Raw genomic sequence first — 21,211 nt, 5'->3', positions numbered from 1 at the left:
TATATTGTACCCATGTGCATGCATATAATCATACATAAACACCTGAGAACACACACACCAACATATACACACACACACCAAAGTTACTGTGTAAAAAATAATCTTAAGTTCTTGCCCCACTCAAAACATCCAATAAGTATTCTAAGAATCAGTCCCGACCCGTTTTCTATACATCCCCCTCCAGCTCCACCGTAGAGGTCTGTTCATGTACACTTAACTTTCTTTTGGAACACAAATATAGAGTAAATATGCAATGGTAATTACTCATTAGAACCACATCTTTACAATTATCCCTGATGATTATAAGGGTACTTATCCTGACATAACATTTTCAATTGTACCTAAGACATAGACGTCATAACACTCAGCATGTCAAAGACACTCGACTTCCAGACAGGCCGACGAGAAGCTTAAAGACAAACAGCAGAGGTGCCTGCCTGTTCCACAGCTCGGTGCTGTGCTTCAAGGCTCAGGCTATCGGGGCTCAGAAAAATGCAGTTCTCCATGGTGGAAGGCGGTGAGAGGACCGGCTCTCCAGTCACACACAGAAGGACAGCGACAGTTGGGAGATGATGGGACAGCACGAGGTGTACTTGAAGAGCAGATGCCTTCCACACAGAGTCCGGCCCAATCGTCTAATCTCTGCGGACTTCCTGTGGAGTCCTAACTTCCACTGCCGCTCACGCATCGGTTCTGAAAGCCGGAGTCGATCCATCTCCGGGTGCCTGCCTAGATGCCCTTCATCTTTCATGATGTGGTCCCCGTCCCACTCTCTGCCAAGCCCGGCGACTGAGAGCAGGGGGAACAGTGCATCACTAGCAAGGCAGCCTGGGGGCCTCTTCTGAATAAAAATATGCATAATTTAATGACTAGAAAGCTATTCCTGGAAACTGAAGATGAGGAGCTCGGGCTCTCTCTGAGGGGACTTTACCATCAGTTAAGCTGGCCATCTCAGGAAAGCAGACGTTAGAACAAACTGAGCCCCACAGCAATCCCAAAGGTAAGAGGGGCAGTCGCTCGGCACCGGAACCCATACAAGGCCCTACACCTCAGTCATGCCTTGTGTTCTCAAGCACTTGCAAAATGCAGAGGCCGCAGTGCAGCGTTGCAGAGTTAGCAGAAACGATTGTTTCATTCTTTTGGAAGTGTTACCTCTGCAGAAGCCCTTGGGGAAAACGCCACGCAGGTGGTGTCCCAGAAGCCATTTGGCTCTTATTTACACTTATTTACATCTGGAATACCATATGATCCACAAAGTACATTCTCTCTTCATTATGTGCGTGCGCACAGGCGCACACCAAATCGATACTTTAAAATGAAACAAAAGAACAACAAAAACCAACCAAAGTAAAAAGGGGTATCAGAAGGCTGTGTATATAACTCAACATATTCCTAGCGTGTGATTTCCTTATTCTAACATTCCCTAGGCCTTGTGTGATTCAATCCCCACTACCCCCAATTTAAAAAAAAAAAACAAATAACTATTTCAAATAAGTTAAATACTTTATAACAAACTATATGAAAGTAAAACATTTTTAATTTCTTTCTATAAACTGCTTACCAGGAAACCACAAGAGCAGAATAATTCATCTTGTCACAATTTACATGTTCTTATTACTTTAAAATAATATCTGCTTCTACACCTTGTCTATGGAACCTGATTTTTCCAACATGAATTTGTTATCTTTATGTATCTGCAATATTATCCACAATATTTGTCAGAGTCACATTTTATATGACTTCTGAGTTTCAAACTGTCTACAATTTCAGTCCATTCTTTCCCACTGACCTTAGTATCTTTAATTTGGAAAATACTTTATACTTGCTGAAATAGCTGGTAAGTTCGTAGCAAATTCTGATAAATGGAAAAATTCAAAATTGCTAAATTGTAACCTTTCTTTTGTTTCTTTTTTTTTTTTTTTTCTTTTTGAGACAATATAGGGCAAGTTGGCCTCAAACTGGCCTTTCTCTTCCACAAGTTTGGGAGTTCTGGGCTTATGGGCGTCTGTCAAGATACCCAAGTTCTAGTTTGTAAAGTTTCAATCAAAATATATAAATAATTCAGCCCAAATGTTTTTGTAGATACTGCTGGTGTGGGTGGGTGTGCACACATGTGCACCTGTACATGTGCATGGAGATCAGAAGACCGCCTCCTGGTGTTGATCCTCGGGAACTGCATATTGTTCACTGGCCTGGAGCTCACTGAGTCTTCAAGGCTGGCTGTCCATCAAGTCCCAGAGACCTACTTTTCCAGCGCCAGGATAACAGTCTGGCTGTCTGGGTCAATCACATTCCGGGCACGTATTTTACTGATTTAGCCATCTAAAGTAGGTAAGCATGATACCATTTGCTACTTTTCTTTGATACTTAAAAAAGGATACTTTCCTGTGATACTTAATAAACCTTGAAAGATAAATGGCTCCTGTTAGTGATTTTCTTATGCCTTCTCAAAGTTGGATGCTATACAAGCATACTTCTCAATCTCTTCTCATGGCTAGACAAATATAAAATTATCCGATAAAAAAAATATAACTCCACCAAGATATTTTCCCCACCAAGAGCTCTTCCAGAGTACAAGTATAGATGTTTGAAAACTCTTACACAGGCTTTGAGCTCTTATCATTTGATGCGTTCCATTTCATTTATAGGAATGTGTTTTGGGATGTAGTTTCAATCAGTGACTGCAGATGGTTACTGACTACAAATACTACTATTTATATCACTTAATATAACACCATAAATAAGAATTTCCATCTGTGGGGCTGAATAGATGGCTCAGCAATGAAGAGGATTGGCTGTTTTTCCAGAGGCCCAGAATTTGATTCCCAGTACCCACATGACTGCTCACATGGTTACATCTATAAATCCACTCACGGGATATCTGATGCTCTCTTCTGGCCTCTTAGAGCAACACACACACACACACACACACACACACACACACACACACGGTGAAAATAGTTGTAGTCAAAGCACTTATACACATGAAATAGGGGATTTGATCCTAAGGTCTGACACCAGTATAACATAAACAGATTTTATTTTTTTGTCTTAGAGTAGGAAGCTGACAAAGGGTAATGACTGTTTAGGGGAAATGGAACACAGGGAACAAGGAGATGTGTGGACGCACAGGAAATGAGGTCAGAACCAGAGGGTGGCTGAGCCTAATTCTCACAGTTCACAGGATCCTAGCAGGCTACGCTTCCGAGAGCACAGGCAGGACACTGGTGTAGGATTCTGCATTTGCATGGAATATGTACCAGGTTAAGAAGGAAAGAGACTGCTAGGAGAGTAACCATAGGGGTTCATCCTCTGAAAGGTTTCAAGAGGACAGTGGGCAAGAGTGCAGTTCTCAATAACCTCAAAGAATCAGCGTCAGAAAAAGCCCACTAGGAAGCCATCAGAGAGACTGAGGCAGATGTGAAAAGTGGAGAAATAGAGAGCCAGGCTGTCCTGGGGGCACCGTGTGAGGAAGGGTCGTGAGGCCATGTTACCTCACGCAGAGTCTTAAAGCGAGAGATGCTCAGTAAGTCACAGAGTGGCTGTCTCCATGGACACCAAAGGCAGCAACATGGCTGAGCGTGAAGGACGACGTTTTGTTAAATAAAATTAGTCAGGCACAGAGAGATAAAAATGTTCTCGTTCACGTGGAGATGCTTGAGAAGTTAAAGTGGAGAAGCCTGGGAGCACCACAGTGCAGAGTCAGGGCGGACCAAGGGAAGGACAGGATGGCGGAAGGACATGGGGTACAGTCACATAGGAGAAACGACTTCTAACTAAGGTTGACCAAAGTTAATCATAAACTTCAAAATATAGCTGCTAGACTGGCTTTTGAATATCATCCAAAACAAGGAAGTGATAAATGTTTGAGGCTATGGATTCTTCCAGCAGCTGAGCGTGACCAGTACATCTTGATCATGCACTGAGAAGACTTCCACCACGCCCCATAAGCACGTATCACTTCTGCCAATTAGAATTTTCAGTAACTAAATCCAACTATTGGAAGAACAGAAGTAGACTCCTGCCCAAGGGTAAAGATTTGACCCTTCTTTTCACGTGGTTTAATTGTCGTTGGACAGCATGTCCCTTCACGTTGGTAATACTTGAGGGATCCTGCAGGATACACCTGGGTGCCCATCTACACGGGCTTGAACAAGAATCCGCCCTTCACAGGCTCATGTATTTGAATACTTGGTCCCTGCTAGGTGGCACTGTTTGAGGAATAAAGGAGCGTTTAGGAGGTGGAGACTTGCTGGCGGAAGTATGTCGCTAGAGGCTGTGACTTTGAGGTTTGAGCCTATCCCCACTTCCTGTCCCCCACCCCCGCTTCCTGTGTGTGGATGAATGTGATCCATCTGCCTCCAGACTGCCAGGTCAGCCTCGCATTCCCAGTACCCTGCCTTTCCTACCAGCATGGCTGGATTCCTGCCTTTCCTGCCATCATGGCTGGATCTCCTCTGTGAGCGAAAACAGGTCCTTTTCTCTCTTAAGTTACTTTTGGTCATGTACTTTATCACAGCCCCAGAAAAGCGACTGAAATAGATGCACCCAGTTGACCCAAGCTCCCCCTGCACTTGTAGCTAGCTCCTTGTAACTTAAGCCCCATTGTCAAATCTGACCTCACTTAGGAAACAGATGTAAAGGTTAGAATGATTAACAGTTTTCAGATGACAAATGAAAAGTGTTAAAAACCAGGTTGGGGTTGGGTTCTGGTTGGCTCCGTGGATCACAGGCCTGGAACAGACCTGTTCCCACAGATGTCACCATGCCATTTTGCGCTAACTATCCATCCACCTTCCTGCACGCTTTGTCCCCCCCCCCCTTACAATCTTTCTCAGTAGACTGTAGAAGTTCCCCGTGCACACTAAATTACTGACTGAGCTGTTTGACTGCTGTCTCTTTCTCCTCCCATTATGTAAGCTTCATACATACTTATTCATTGTTATACCCCACCCTGTAGTCTCTAAGGGTGCACCACAAAAGCCACTGCACCACAAAAGCCACCAGAGCAGTGGCAGGCCCCTCCTTCCCACCTCAGCCTAAGGCATTGCAGTAAAATGTCCCACAGGAGCTGGTCAAGATGGCGGCTCCCGTGGCTCATGTCAAAATGGTGGCTTCTGTTCAAATGGCAGCACCAGAAAGTCCCTTCAGCCTGTAGCCATAGCAGGAGCTGTCCACGGTGGCCAGTCTCCTTTCCTGCCTCAGCAGGAGCTGCACCTCAAGAGCTGTCCATGGTGGTTACACCTTCTTCCTTGCTTCAGCCTTGGTAAAACGCCACTGCAGGAGCTATCCCCTGGGAGCTGTCCATAGCAGCAGCTCCTCCTCTCCAGACCCCGCCCCTGCCCCAGCAGCCTGCAGAGATGGTGCCTCAGCAAAAGCCAGGAAGGACTTCTCACCCTAACCCATGAACCTGGTGCAGGAAAAGGGGGAGGGAGGAGAAAAAGCCCTGAGCAGAAAAACCTACCAATCTGCGAGTTTCCCTCAAAAAAACTACCAATCCCTGAGCAGAAACTCACCAATCCTTAAACAAGAAACCCCACCAATCCCTGAGTTCCCCAAACTCAGGACTTGAAATCTCACCCATCTCCATTGTGGGAATCTCTGCCCTGAGAAGCTCCACCTCCTCAGAAATCTTCTATAAGCACTGACCCTTTGTCCAGTCCGCTGCTCCCCACTCCTGGGAGCATAGGTCAGCCATCGCTGGATTCATCCCTCCACACACTGGACCCTCCAATACATCTTTTTTATGAGATTTCCTATCTGGTATGACTCTGTCATTGGAAGAAGTCAAGAAAAAAAAGAAGCAATGAAGAGAAGGGAAGAGAAAGAGCAGACCTGAGGCTCCTCAGCGCCTCAGCTCACCTGGAGATCCCCTCCCCTGGGAGCTGCAGCGCCTCTGCTGAGAGGCCTCCTCTCACAGCAATGCCTTCTCTGAGCTCCTGTATCTCAGGATGCCTTTCCACTGAGATACTGTCCCACCTCAGAGCTGCAAGGTTCCTGAACTCCTGTGTCTTAGGATGCCCTTCCCTTGGGCCGCTGTCTAACCTCAGAGCTGTGTGGACCTTGGGTTCCCGAGTCTCAGGATGCCCTTCCACTGGGACACTTTCTCCTCTCAAAACTGTTTGCTTTCTGGGTTTCTGATGCCCAGGATACCGTTCCATCTGAGCAGAAACACTTACACGACTCCTATCTAATAATACCAGGCATGTGACAGGGGCTCAAAATATACTTCTCAAGTGAGTGAAGGAAGGAATGAATGAATGAGTGAATGAATGAGGTGACGCATGATGATCAGTGCAGATGAAGGTTGTGGAATTTGAGGAAAGAGACAATTTCTCGAAGCCCAGCTCTCTGGGATCACAGTCTACAGAGGTGATTACAGCACACAGTGATTACAGGGAATGCCTAACGGTAGAAAGCGCCCATGGAGGGTGACAAGGGCGACAAGGTAGCCAGATGGATATGCTGGGGTACAGAAGAGGGCCGTGTGATCGAAGAGCATTGGGAAGCCGTGTGGTGCTGTGGCAGGCCCAGAGAGCTGTGATGTTCAGCAGAAAGAAGAGGGTTTACAAGATGGAGCTGAGTATTTTAGAAACAGGAACGCTCTAAGGGAACTGGTTGGGTCAGAGCAGAGCCTCCTCTTTTTGATTAAGCCCTCGCAAGAAGGGTCAGTCCTGGAGCAGCTCAAACCAGAATGTTTAATCTAATGCGCTCTGAAGTTTACCACCATGCAGGTGCTCTTTGTACAAGCGCCAAGATTTCAGTCTGCTAGGGAACCAGAAACGACGAAGTCAGCCATGACTCCTTCCATATTTTTTGTGGTTTTACACGTCTGAGCCTGCTGACTCTCAGTTATTACGTGAATGCCCCGATGAAGCAGATCACCTGTGCAATTAGGAAGGGGAAAAACTTGTGATGTTGAAGCTTCATATTCTAAGCCCATTTCTTCTTCTTATGTACTTTTATGGCTTCTCAAAATCAAGACCTAGGGGTCAGATGTTGCTTTTAGAAAGTTCATGGTGGTTTCTATAATGGCACAATCTTTTCTGAGGTGGGGGAGCGGTCACAACTTGCTGGTGTGACATTCGCCTAACACAAAGCCACAATTGTGGCCCTCAGAACACCACCCTTCAAAAGAGTTACGCCATTTTAAAACTGCACAATTTAAGATATCATTAATCTGTAGTCAAAGATATTTGTCACACGGACTGGGCTAAGTGGGGAAGAGGGTATTTATAAAAGTGCTATAAAAATGTATTCAAAGTAAAAAGATATATATTTAAGGCACGATGACAGGAAACTAAAAACTGCTACGAGAGACAAATAAAGCAATGGCAGTGCATCTCCCAAAGGGCCAGGAGTGAGCACTGGAACTCTGAAATATGTGCAGCAACCATCAATGGAGCCAAACAGAGAAACAGCTCAACAACGCCCTTTCAATGAAAGATGGGACAATACAACAGAATGTCACAAAAGAAGCGCAGGACTTTCCCACTGTAGACCAGCAGGACCTGACAGATATATGAGATCCATCCAGCAACAGCAGAAGCACTTTTCTCTCTCCAGAAGAACCTGGATATTCTCCAGAGCAAGTCATAGGTAAGGCGACAAAACAAGGGTTAGTAAATGTTAGTAATGTTTAAAGGACTGACATCCTGCCCAGTGTCTGTTTCTCTCATAAGGGACAAGAACCAGAAATCAACAGAAGTAAAACTAGAAAATTCACAAATATAGAAACTAAGCAGAAGACTCTCAAACAACCAGCAGGCCATGTAAGGAAAAAAAAAAAACAAGAAAAACTGAGAGACAAATTTAAATGACAGCACAGCTACCTATATGTATGGCTTAGAGCAAAAGCCACAAAAGATGCTGGGGCTGGAGAGGTGGACCAGTGTCTAAAAGTAGTTTCTGCTCTGGCAGGGGACCTAGGTTTGGTTTCCAGCACCCACTTGGGTGGCTTACAGCTGCCTGAAATTCCAGGTCCAAGAATCCAGTGCTCTCTTCTGGCCTCTATAGGGCACCACATGCACATACACACACACACACACACACACACACACACACACACACACACACACACACATACACACACACACACACACACACACAAGAATCAATATTTAAAAAATCTTTTAAAGATGTTTATAGGTATAAGGTATATATAATAGGTGAGTGATGAGTTCCTATCTAGCAAGAATGAGGTCTTAAGTTCAGTCTTATGCCCCAGAAATAAAGACATTATAACTATGTATTCTTGTATCTAAAAAGATAAAAGAAAGCATGACTGTATACCAGAAAGATCCTATAGTTGAGCCTAATAACACTTGTTTTAAAATTATATTGGACCATTTCGGTTTTTTGTCTTTGCAGCCTTCTAAGCCTTTATATCCCAGTAGCATGTCTTCAAACCTGGGGAGGGGTGAATGAGCAGCAGTAGGCAGAAGTTCCAAGCTGGCATCTGCCAGAGTCTCCAGATGTTATTTCCTACCAAGATGAATGGCAACTCCCCCGACTCAGCCAAGTTGAAGCCCCAAAGGACAAAGCTGCTCACAGACCTACCCCTATAGACCCCTATAGACCCCTATAGACCCCTATAGACCCCTATAGACTGAGTTCCTCACAGGCTCTAACTCTCACAGGCTCAGCCCCTCACAGATTGGACTCTGCCCCCAATGGTTTCCTTAATAATGCTTCTGTTTGAACTAGATCTTCTGCCAGGAGCTCCTCCCTTAGCCCAGCCTAACTCTTAACCGCCCTCCAGGGAGGGAGGCCTCCTCTCAGAGCACAGGGTACAACTCTGAAAGGAAGCAGTCGTGGTGGGTTACTGCTCCTCTACAAAAAGAGTTGCTAAAGAGGATTATCTATGCCTTCTGCCATAAAACCTCCTAACTACTCACCTAATATTGAACAGAAACTACAGTCCTACCGAGTTCTTAATTAACTGTCTGTGGTGAATGAAGATAAGATTTCAGTAATTTATATGTAAATATATTAAGGTATTATATTCAGAAACACAATTTTCCTTCATTATTATGCTTGGCTACTTACATACTGAAAGCTTTCTATTGAGAGTGATAATATGTGTTCTAATTAAAAATACTTTGGGGAACATAGGCTATAAATTATGAATGCAATATCCCCATGAAAGCTAACATTGGTGACCCCACCCCCAAAACACCTACACAAGTCAGTACAGTGGATAAAACACATTTTCTCCTGGAAACTGAATATATTTTCATGTCCAGGGCTACTTGGGAACCAAATGAATATTCCTCAAGGAGTATATGTTTAATTATTAGGTTTTTCAATCTCAGCAGGTGTCTGGTTATATTATACATATTTGAATGCTATCATGGGATGAAATAAATGTTAAAATATTTGGATCTCACCTAGAATAACCATAACAAATCCAATCATCATATTGACAAAAATCATGCATAGTCATTATTTTTTACAAATTACATAAGGAAACAAAACAGAGTAATTGTAAATGGAATGAGATTATTCAGGTAAATTCCTATGCTAGTATTAACTAATCTTTCTTCTATGCTTTTAAAATATTTATTGAATCATAATTAATAAGGTTTTCTAGGTAAAATGAATTATTCACATTAGTGGTACCTACAAGGTTTTTTTGTTTGTTTGGTTGGTTGGTTTGGTTTCTTTCTTTTTTTTCTTTTTTTTTCTTTTCTTATTTATTTATTTATTTATTTTTGCTTCAAATACTTTACTAGAACATTATCTTACACTGGCCATATTGGGTTACTTGCTGCCTTAATCAAATGATTCAATCTCTCTGGTCAGTTCCTTCATGTAAAATTATAATATACAACTTCTCAAGTTTGTTATAAAGATTAAGTAAGAAAACAAGATATATTTATGACTCACCATTCCTTTTCTATGTGATTTAAATTGAACAAAGATTTATTTTTTAATGATTTCTTTCCCTTTAACTATGTGTTTGTATGTATAGTGGGGTATGTGCACATGGGTACAGATACCTGCAGAGGACAGAGACGACATTGGATCCCCTGAAGCTGGAGTTACAGGGATTTGTGAGCTGCCCAACATGGGAGCTGGCAACAGAACTCAGATTCTCTGGATGAGCAGGCGTGTTCTTAACCACTGAGCCATCTGTCCAGCCTCTAAACAAATATTTACAAAGTGAAAGCCTTGTATGATCTGAAGAGAAAGCTGAGTACAGAACAAATGTGTATTAAGTGTTCCACACAGTGTGCAAGTACCATTCTCATGGGGTACAAAGAAGAGAGGGCAAAATGTGATACAGAGAAATAATGTCGGGCAAAGAGGTAGCGTATAAACTTGGCTACAGTAGGAGTTAAAGGGGGAAACTGAGGCTTTATACAAGTGAACTGGAGGAATGCTATTTTAAAAATAGCATCCAGGAGGAACCCTTAGCATACTATGCATTCCATGAGAGAATCAAGAGATCCAAGGGAAGGTCAGTGAGATGGCTCAGCTGGCAAAAGGCTCGCTACCAAGCCTGATGGCCTGGTTGACACCCATGGCCCTACATGGTAGACGAAAGCTGACTCCTGAAAGTTGTCCTCTAACCTCCACATGCATTGTGTGTGCACACAGTATGATGGATGGATGGGTGGATGGATGGGTAGATCATAGTAGATGATAGACGGATGATAGATAGATAGATAGATAGATAGATAGATAGATAGATAGATAGATAAGATAGGTAGAAAGAAAGAAAGAAAGAAAGAAAGAAAGAAAGAAAGAAAGAAAGAAAGAAAGAAAGAAAGAAAGAAAGAAAGATAGATAGATAGATAGATAGATAGATAGATAGATAGATAGATAGATAGATAGATAGATAGAAAGAAGATCTCTACTAGTGGCAAGCTCAGATCACCAAAGCTAAGGAACACCAAAGCCTCTGGACTGGATGCGGCTGAATGAAAGCAAGAGAGAAGTGGGCTGAGGTCAGATATGTTATGGTGCATCAGGGCTGGCGCAGTTCTGGAGGCTGCCGTAAGTCTTTGTAAAGACAATGGACACTGATGTAGGACGTCAACGGAAGCCTTCAGCAAAAGTCTGGCTAGCACGCTAAGAGAGCAGTGCAGTGCTAAGGTGGGGAATGAAAGGCAGGTCCCTTGGGCCCAGGAAATAGCTGTGATATCATGTAGTTGGTGACACTGGGTGGGTGAGTTTGTTGCGTAAGAAACATGAGTGTAAGATGACTGCAGATTTGGAATCCAAGAAATTGAAGGAAGGGAGCTGCCAGTTGCTAAAATGAGACAGATACTAGGAGATTTTGAGGGAATTCCAAATGGTACATATCCCACTGCAAAGTACTGCTGAGTATGTTCTAGGCAGGGAGGAGATTCCGGAGGTACCCTTATGTGAAACCTAAAGCCCTTACTGGAAAAGTGGTTTAAAAAAATAGCAACTCAATCTATTTCTTTCCTACAAAGTACTTGTAATGTATTATTTTCTTTGTTTAGTGTATGTGTAAGCATGCATTTATGTGATGTGCACATGAGCCAGGGTCTGTGCATGCCATGATGCAAGTGTCGGGGTGGGAGGGAAACCCTGGTGTTAGTTCTTGCCTTCCATTTTGAGGTAGGTGTACGCCAGGCTAGCTGGACCACAAGCTTCTTGGGATTCTCCTGTCTCTGTTGGTCATCCCGGAGTAGGAACATATGGCTTACAGATGTGTGCTGTTGTATCTAGCCTTGTGTGGATTTGGGGAATATGAACACAGGTGCTTATGCTTTATGGTGACAGTTTACACATAGCCCTGTAAATATATGCTTTATTGTATCAGCTTTCCATTTTCTCAATCCACCATAGATATGATGATGGAGAGGCGAAAGAAGGGGCCCTTTATCATTTACAAATACAGGGCTGATAATCTATAAGCAAACATAGATGAGAAATAAATTTAAATAGATTTCGCATCTATAAAATTTTATCAGAGAGTGATCTCACTCTTACTATTCATAGACAGATGTTCTCCAAACAGTTCTCCAAAAAAAAGTATTTGCCCAGAAACCAAATAAAATGTAAGTAAACACCCCCTAAACAATTAATCTTTCCTATAGCAGCACAGCAAATCTTCAGAATCAAGATAGCAAATTAGAAAGGCAGTAGAGCTTAGGGTGCTGAGGCACCTCAGTGCTAAGGAAGATGTTTCCTAGGAAAACAAAACCCTCTCAAACACAAACATTGTGAAGTCCAGTTCTCCCTAATGCTGTATTGTAAATCCTACATATTTAGAAACCAAGGACTTTCAAGTGAGCCAAAAATGAAAGCAAGCACAAACAAGCAAAGAAAACCCAAAAGAACAAAACTACTTTCTGCTGATCCAGACCCCAAAACCTATAAAATCAACCTCAGGATCAAAAGCTACCAAGCCTTGGCAAATGAAACCCAACACAATCACAGAGATAATCACAGAGCTACAAGACACCCAGAGCAAGGCAAAGTCTTTCTGATAAAACTGTATTCCAATGCATTGACAGGGTTCTGCTATTGCTTTTTCTTCTTTCTTCTTGTCATGTCAACTGTCATAAAACATTTATCTTAGATACAAGAAGAGAGGAAAGATCAGAGTTATTTATTGGAATACCCAAAATATATGACCAAAGCTATTTCAAAGACATGCAATATTACCTTCAAACATACTTGATATTTAAAACTAAATTATTAAAGTTTTACTACACAAAATTCTTTGGAGAATAACAAGAATTAGTGAACAAAAATGATTTTAAGAATCCTACATAAGATAACTACATGAAATACCTTGGGAATCGCTTACAAAGTTCATTGTATTTTTACCCTCTAGGAAGCAACTGGAGACATGAGCTAACATCCTGTCACAACAAGACTGACAAATGAAACATTTCAGATTGAACTGAGCGAAGACATGAGAGGCCCACATGCTGAAAACTGTAAAGTATAGACCTAGACTAATAAATGGCCCAAAAAGAGAAATAGACTGAGCTTATGAATTAAAGCTCAAATTAATTCAATTGTTCTCAGATCTTTATTTAGAGTCTGTGCAATCCCAAACAAGAATTCCACAAAGTTCTTAAAGCTTGATTTAAAAATTTATATGAACACTCTATTTTAAGAATGCCAAAGCTATTTTGTAAAATAATAAATGGAAAAAACACATTTTCCTATCTCAGTCTAAGATGTGCTTTAGAGTTGTGATACTGTATAATATTGGCACAAGGACAGAGACATAGAATGATGATTACAGAGACATGGTCAAGTAATATTCTAACTAAAATATTATTTATTTATTTGTGTGTGGGAGAGACAGAGACACAGACAGAGACAGATAGACAGACAGACAGACAGACAGATAGACAGACAGACAGGAATACATGTGTCATTGACACACTTGTAGAGTTCAGAAGACAACTCATCTGGCTGATTCATTCTTTCCACAATGTGGAACCCAAGGATTGAACTCGAGTCATCAGCCTTGGCGGCAAGCACCTTTGCCTACTGAGCCATGTTGCTGACCCAGGCAATTGATTTTTGACCAAGCTACCAAAGCAATTGAGAAAATTCAAGTTTTCTTCAACAAGGCCCTGAATATAGGATATCCCTATGAGTGAATTAAGCCAGACACAAATGAGTACATACTACATCACCCCATTTCTATATTTTAGAATACCAAAAAAACCCCAAAAACCTCTAGTGAAAGTTAAATCATTGAATATGGTTTAGTGAAGGAGAGGTTGAAAGGGAAACAAGGAAAGAAATCTTTTGGGGGGCAGGGTCAGAAATTTTGGTGTTATTATGTTGATCTCTAAGATGTCTAGTTCAATTAATTGCAATACATTCTGTGTGGTTTACACTTCAATAAAATTGACTTCTAAAAGAGTAATGAAAACCAAAGACAGGAGTGGGGACAAGTTGCTGTCGTTGGCATAGCCAGTGTTTCTAAACTGCTCAACTGTGCAGAGACATTGCTTGGTTCTTTAGGTAATTCAAACATCCTTCACATTTAGATCAGGAGTTTGTGGCTGATTTACGTACAGATCTGTCCAGTGCTCCTGCCAAAGGTTAGTTTGTTCTTGCAGAACCCCTCTCTGAGATACTAAGATGTCCCCATACATGTTATCCATGCTAAGGAAGCTTTCTATGACGTAAGCAAGAGAAGATGTTCTCAACTGAGAAGCAGAGCACTGGCGCCAACCACAGGCTCTCCAGGCTCTGGTCTAAGATCAGCTCTGTTCTAGACACTTGGCTGTCCCCACCTCTCTCTACATCTGCTTCTGCTGGTAAGCACACAGCCAGGCTGTTTAGCGAAGTAAAATTGAAGTTACTCAGACCTTATCATGTTAATGTCTGAAGAGTGTCTGCAGAGACATCCTGATAAACCAATGTAGATCTCCACAAGAAAATGGCACCTACCCAGGGCCTGGTCGTTTCCCTCGCATTCCCCACCCCACCTCTAAAGCAGATACTGCTGTCTTCTCTTTTTCCCATTATAGCAAGTGGTCCCCATTGAGGCCTGGACATCTGCCCAAATTCACCCAACTAGTCGGTGACACTGCTTAGGTTTACATCTTGGGGTACTTCAAGTGATGTACACTATATTTCTATTCACACAAACTGGAAATAAATAAATGCACAGACCTTTGGGTTCTGGCTCTGGCACTACTCACAATGCCTTACCAATTAAAAAAAAAAAGAGAGAAAGCCTTGGAGTTCAACACACTGGTGACATTTTATAGGGCCTCAGCTCATCACCAAAGTGTTATATTCTTCCTACTGGGCAATCACTATTTGAAGATGACTCATTTATATCTTTAGGGAGTAGATACTACATGAAACAAAGTCAGAAGTGTTTTTAGCATCTGTCTCTAAATCTAGGGGAGAATAATTACTTGAAAAGAAAGAAAAACAGAAATGTGTGATATATACAGCTAACAACAGGGCACAAGAGTAAGAAAGATCCCTGGGCCTTTTTTGGTAGCAAAAATGGTCCCCAGGAGATAAAGTCGTCCAAACATCCACAAGGAAGAGAACACATGAAAAGCCATTTGTTGGCTTAGCCTAACCATCAGTTCTTCGAAGCACATCTTTGGCAGTTCCTAGTCTGAACTTCATCTATCAACAATCATATCATTGTTTATATTTTGCTCTTCAACAAAAGTCCTCTCAGTCACAGGACTCAGTAATGTGGTGCCTCAGCATTTCCCTATGCAGGTCATGGAGATGGTCTGAGAGGTTTCTAATACTTAATTCTAATAAATACTGAATGGGATGCCCCGACACACACACTTAAAGTGAAGCATTTGTGGTAAGAAAGACACCTTTAAAACACAACACAACAAAATAAAACAAAACAAAACACATGTATAAGTCATCTCTATCTGATGTCTCACTCCCTCCCTGTCTGAGAAACTGGAGGTGTTTGCGGATTACAGGGGCAGTCTAATGGAGGAGGCAATGCCACCATCTGACTCCAGTGAGCAAATGGATCTATGCACCAGAGGGGGGGGGGCGAGGACGGAGCACACAGCTGCCTCTGTTTCCTTCCCCGGGCATTCCTGGAATTGAAGACAGGGGTGGGAGTCTCTCCTAGAGATGGCAGTAAAGTGTTCCTCACCCTGTGCCCACTGAAGTGCCTTTAGGCAACATGTGGCCCCAGCACATGAGACAGCCAGAGAGGAACAGAGCAGTAGCAGCATGGAGCCCAACTGTGAAGAGTTAACGGACCCAGAATGGGCCCACTCAGGTCTGATTATGGCTGTGTGCCCCATACAGGGGCCATCTTTGTTCTTGGTGCCCCACAGACATCACTAACATCTCTTCTTGCCTCACACAGTCCACAGCATTCCTTTGTTAGATTCTGGGGTTCAGAACCCTCAATACTTATCAAACAAGCAAGGTACTTACAGCTGCATGACCAGGTAGAGGTGATTCGGGCTTTCATAAATATCTTCCAAGGCAACAATGTTTTCATGCTTAATCCTAAAAGCAAAAAAAGAAAGCACATACACAGTGGTAAGGACAATTATACTTGAAAACAAGGTCATGACAGAAAAAAAAAAAAATCCCAACTCGTTGATGAGACATTGAAGACTCTACTACTTTGTTTCAGACTTATTCCTTACCTCATTGCCTACCCCAATTCCTTGTCTTCGTATTCCTAAGGCCTTAGAAGCCCACAGTTAGGAACACTGGATTTAATGCTATCGCTGCACATGTATTCCGTGGATCTAATCTCTCAATACTGTATTTTCTCACATAGCTCCATGTCAAGAAGCTGAACATCGTAGTAGAACACAACCTCTTTCCTCTGTCTCGATGCAGGGCCCGTAGACTAATCTAAACAGCCACCTGTGCGGGGGTCCACCCCTCCTGACAACCAGTATTTTCTAGGGAACAGTTTCATGGTGATGTAGGCAAAGGGAAGCCAACCTGACCACCCCCCACCTGAGTTTACCTGTATCCCACTAGCAAATTCAGTTTCCAAGTGAACGGACTAGCAGGTAGCAAAGCTAATTTCACCACCAGTTTTCAAAACAATACAGGTTCAAACCATCTGCATAGTTGGATTTCTTATTCTCTCTTTCTCCTGATTATCCCTGATATTAGTAGATTACCAGGACAATCTCAACAGATAACTGCTGACTCTTCTGAGAGTTTGGCACAAATGCAAAATCTGGTAATACAAAACCACAGTGGGTCCCAGCCATCAGGTTAAGACCCTCAGACAGTGTGCATATATACAGAGACTTGAGAGACAATGAGAGAAGATAGATAATTTTCAAAATTCAGCGCAAAAGGGAGTCCCTGGGGATCTGGTACCAAGGCAGGTTTTGCTATAGTGGGTCCAGAGTGGAGACTTAACATCTCTAGGTCTCACCAAGATGGGGATGCTGCTGGTTGAGGACCACACTGGGCACAAAGGCTGGAGAATGAAGACAGCCCAGGAGAAAGAAAAAGATGCTTTGTAGCTCTTAAACTGGATTCTCCATGAGGTATTGTTTCCGCTCAGCATGTCTGGATCCACATTTATTTAATACATAGGAGGGAAGAATTGTTTCAATCCTCAATGAGCTAATTATCTCATACCACATGCCTTTAGCTGGCATCCCTGATGAACCATTGAAAGACAAGATGGGACATGCAGAGTCTGTGAGCCCCTTGAAAGTAGATTCACACAACCTTGTGCCTATAACAGACCTTGTGCCTATTTAATAAATATTTGCTGATAGTATGGATGGGTGATATTCAAAGGCAATTGCCACTGAACAGAAAAAAAGCAACTTTCCATATGTAGTTTGTGAAAATGGAGGATCCCCGCCTACCAGTATAATATGGCTTCCTCTGCAAAAAGAAGGCTAAAAAGTGGAATGAACAAGAGGGTTCTCTCGATCGGAGCTTGGAGAAGAGAGGGTACTTAGCAAAGAGTGGCAGTGCTTAGCTCTGATTTCTACAGCTCTTATTAGTTAACATGTTTGAGGGAGCTAAAATAATTACACTAAGTTCACATTTCACCCGCCTCCTGTGCAGGGTGCCTACTTATCTGTCAGTAATTGTCGCTGTACAAGTCAAGCAAACTAGTGTCAGCAGGGAGTTATGCCAGAATACTAAACAAAGCATGCCACCAAAGAAACAGCTTCGGCAATTAAATGGGGTCTGTCAAGATCTTAGGCATTTGTGGAACTGTCCTTATTGGCTATTTGTGAGAGGCTATGATCAAAGAAAGTATGTATCATACATTTTCTCCTTACAAGAGCACAACTATTTTCACTTAGTCACATCAATTTGGGCTGTCAGGGCCTAGATTTATAGATAACTGAGATTAATGGCACCACATAGAGGGGTAGAAAATGAAATACTGGAGTTACAATTACCTCCAAAATCTAGAAAACAATATATACTTTAAGCATATAAATATGCCCCAGATGTTACACCGTTATTCATATGGGATGCAAGCATTGCTGGGAGCATTCTCATGTGCTGAATCTTACCCCACCTGGGCACGTCATAGATTGGCACCGATGGCCCTGGCAGTCTTTGGAAGTTGAACCAAGAAGGCTTTCTGAGCCCAAGAGTTCATAACCACTTCAGTGCATTCCAAGACTCAACTGTGTTCACAGCATTTGCCTAGCCAAAATGGCGGCTCTAATAAAGACCGCAATGCCTGAGTTGGTTGTGTGGGATAGAGAATTTGGTCTGTCTTAATTGGTTGCTGACAGGAAATTTATTTCTATGCTCATTGGAGCATTCCAGAGGGGACCCACAGATGGCAGGGACAAACCAGATGAAATGTCTGAGAAGATGCTACATTATTAACTCTCCCTTCCAACTAGTGTCTCAATGAGTCAGGCAACAGAGCAATTTGTCCCACACTGGGTTTCTATTACATATCTGGAAAAATACAAGGGAGGAAAGGGAATTTTATTTTCAAAAAACTTTTCTCCATGAAGCAAACCACACATACTTAGGCGTTAAATGGCAAACTCTGAGATTGTCTTTAAGATGACAGAAAGCTGTCCTGTGTGGGTCAGAATTATGGAAAGGGTCTCAAGAAACTGATAGGGCTGAGTTTCTACGGTTAATGCTTGCACAAGCATCCTTGAGTGATTTCAAATACATCCCAAAACGGCCTCTTCAATGTCTCTTAAGAAAAGTGCTTTAATTAACTTGGAGCTGTTAGAATGTAGTAAAAGAAAACATTCTGGCCTCCTACATCTACTTTTAATCACGAATTCCCCCTCCAGACTCCTGATGATGGAGACAGCTTAACTTCACATTTTAAAATTTATACATTTTTCTTTACAAAATACCAAATAGCCATCCACTTCTGAGGCTAGGGCAGGTCAGGCTAACGCTTAACCATGAACTGAGTCCCTTCTTTCCCTTATTGATTCAACAAAGATCTGGTGGGAGCCCACCACATTCCAGGCAAAAGTCACTGGAGTTAGGGACACTCAGTCAGCCCCTGTGAGCACACAGGCTACAGCCAGGAAGCCTTCCCAGGGAATCTGACACTCACTAGAAATTACCATTCATGCCATTTGTCATTACTTCTGAAAGCAGCAGAGATGAAGCCTGCATGTCTTCCTGCAGAGCAGGGAGGTTCATAATGCCTCCTTCTAGGCTTTTCTTTTGACACCGATCCATCTGCCATCAGCTATCTTACCATAGAGTTGCTGTCTCTTATCACTGAGTAGCATTCGTTTGCCCAGAATGCTATTCAAACAAAGGTAATGTCCCAGGTGTGAAACCCAGCTATCAAGAGCATTGAATAATAATGAAACTATTACTCAGCATGAGCTAGATATTATGCATATGCAAATAAATGGTAATGCAAGGTTCTTGTTTTCATCAGCTGTGTAAGTGTTCACACACAAGAAGGTAAGCTCTATGTAGGAAGGAAGCTTAATGATCCCAGTCACTACCATCTCCCTAATGCCAGAGAAGAGTATGGCAGAGAGCGTGCTTAGAAGACATTTGTGGAAGGAGTGAGTGAATGAATAGCCAGGAGAATGAGTAACAGTGAGCTCAGGGTTCAGTCTTACTTGCATTTTTACCAAGTCAGATTCACTTTCTTACCCGGGCTTTTGAACTTAAACGTTTTCACCCTTCCTTATTTTGCTTATTGTCTTAAGGCTTCGTTGCTGTAAAGAGACCCCATGCCCAAGGCAACTTTTATTAAGGAAAACATTTAACTGGGGGGGGGGGGGCGTTATTAGGTATCTGAGCGTTCTACATTTTGATCCACAGGTAGCAGGGAGAGACTTGTCACACTGTGTTGAGAAACCCTATGCTCTTAAGGTCATAGCCATGACCAGATACACCCCCTGAGCTCTGAGCAAAATGGAGACTCCCGTTTTCAATGGGGCCTCCTCTCCTCCATCTAACTTTATCTGGGAAGCCTGACCCCCCCCCCCCCCCCAATCTGCTACCTGAGGAATGCCACTTTGTCCCTGCTAAAATTACAGGTTCAACTTCTTCCCATAAGAACTTGCCTGGCAGGTGAGCACCTGACAGGCCTCTCCATGCAAATGAGGCATTCCGGGTACTTTAAGCCTTAAACAATGCACATCCAGGCTCTTCCCACTTAAATAAAATATATGCACAAGCTGTTCTGCAGAATGTCTGTAAGAGAGCTATTTTACTGAATACCGTTTAAAAACACTGTAACACTGAAATCCTCAGAGAAGCCCCTTACACCCTCCCCCCTCCTCCCCGTGCCCCAAGACCCAGCAAAAGGAGATCCTGCTGACCCGCCCATTCCAGAATCCACACCATCATTTCCCACCCAGTGTGCAGTGGCGCCTGACTTTCCAGTTGAGGAAATAGAACACAGAATCATACACTGGGTGTGGCTTGAGCATATGAGACCTCAAAGCCCACAGTGACACACTTCCTCCAACAAGGTGATACCTACTCCAACAAGGCCTCTCCTCCTAACAGTGCCACTCCCTGTGGGTCCATGGGGGTCAATTAAATTGAAATGACCACACTTGTCTTGTTGATGTTATTACAGTTTGGACACCTGTGTGGATTGAGCCCAGGGTCTTGAGTATACTAGGTCATTGCTCTGCCACTGAGCTATTATCTCTAGCCCTAAGCTTTGTTGAATTAAGTCCTTTGGGGTCCTTGTATTTTAGAGAACCATGATATTCTCAATCTTGATCCACTCATCTGTTGTACTTCCTACTCTTCCCAACGTTGGGTCATTTACTTATGTCACAGGCACCTACTCAGTGCCCTTTTTGAAATTCCTACTTAAAACTTTAAATGGGAAAAGTTGTATTCCACAAGAGAACTCCATCTAGATAACTAACATTGGTCAACTGGCTTTGGTGGCCATTTAATTGCAAGCCCCAGAGTACTATCACTGAGCTCATATTTTACCATTAGTCCACGAGACAATCAAGAGACTTTGCTGAAATGACATTTCTATATGCTATAAGCTACACGAGACTATTTAAAAGAGAAGTGGGGTGTTTGGGAAGATTTGTTCTTAGTAATGTTAGCCCTAGCAACCACTACAGTCTTTACTAAATGATCACCAACCATCTGCTTAATTTTCTATTACAGAATGTTACCCTGCGCTGGAGGCCAGCTTCTTGCTCTGTAGTTCTCAGACACCACCATTTTGTGTTCACAGACTCTGACAATGTCTCTGATATTGTTTCCCTAAACATCTCAACTGTGGTTCTTTTGTAATCAGTGCAATTTCCCCAATCCC

General features: G+C 42.7%; 1 protein-coding gene across 3 annotated transcripts in view; it reads right to left on the bottom strand.

Moving 5' to 3' along the window:
• Positions 1–21,211, bottom strand: part of Camk1d (calcium/calmodulin dependent protein kinase ID) — a 398,518-nt gene that overhangs the window by 124,503 nt on the left and 252,804 nt on the right. For all 3 annotated transcript variants that reach the window (XM_052156575.1, XM_052156574.1, XM_052156573.1), the window contains exon 3: positions 15,895–15,969. In XM_052156575.1, the coding sequence (XP_052012535.1) occupies positions 15,895–15,969 (75 nt within the window). The remainder of the gene's footprint in view (positions 1–15,894; positions 15,970–21,211) is intronic.

The sequence above is a fragment of the Apodemus sylvaticus genome, chromosome 14 (assembly GCF_947179515.1).
Source record: "Apodemus sylvaticus chromosome 14, mApoSyl1.1, whole genome shotgun sequence".
Lineage (NCBI taxonomy): Eukaryota > Metazoa > Chordata > Mammalia > Rodentia > Muridae > Apodemus > Apodemus sylvaticus.
Note: the sequence above shows the minus strand (reverse complement) of the source record. Positions and strands in the feature narration are given on the sequence as shown.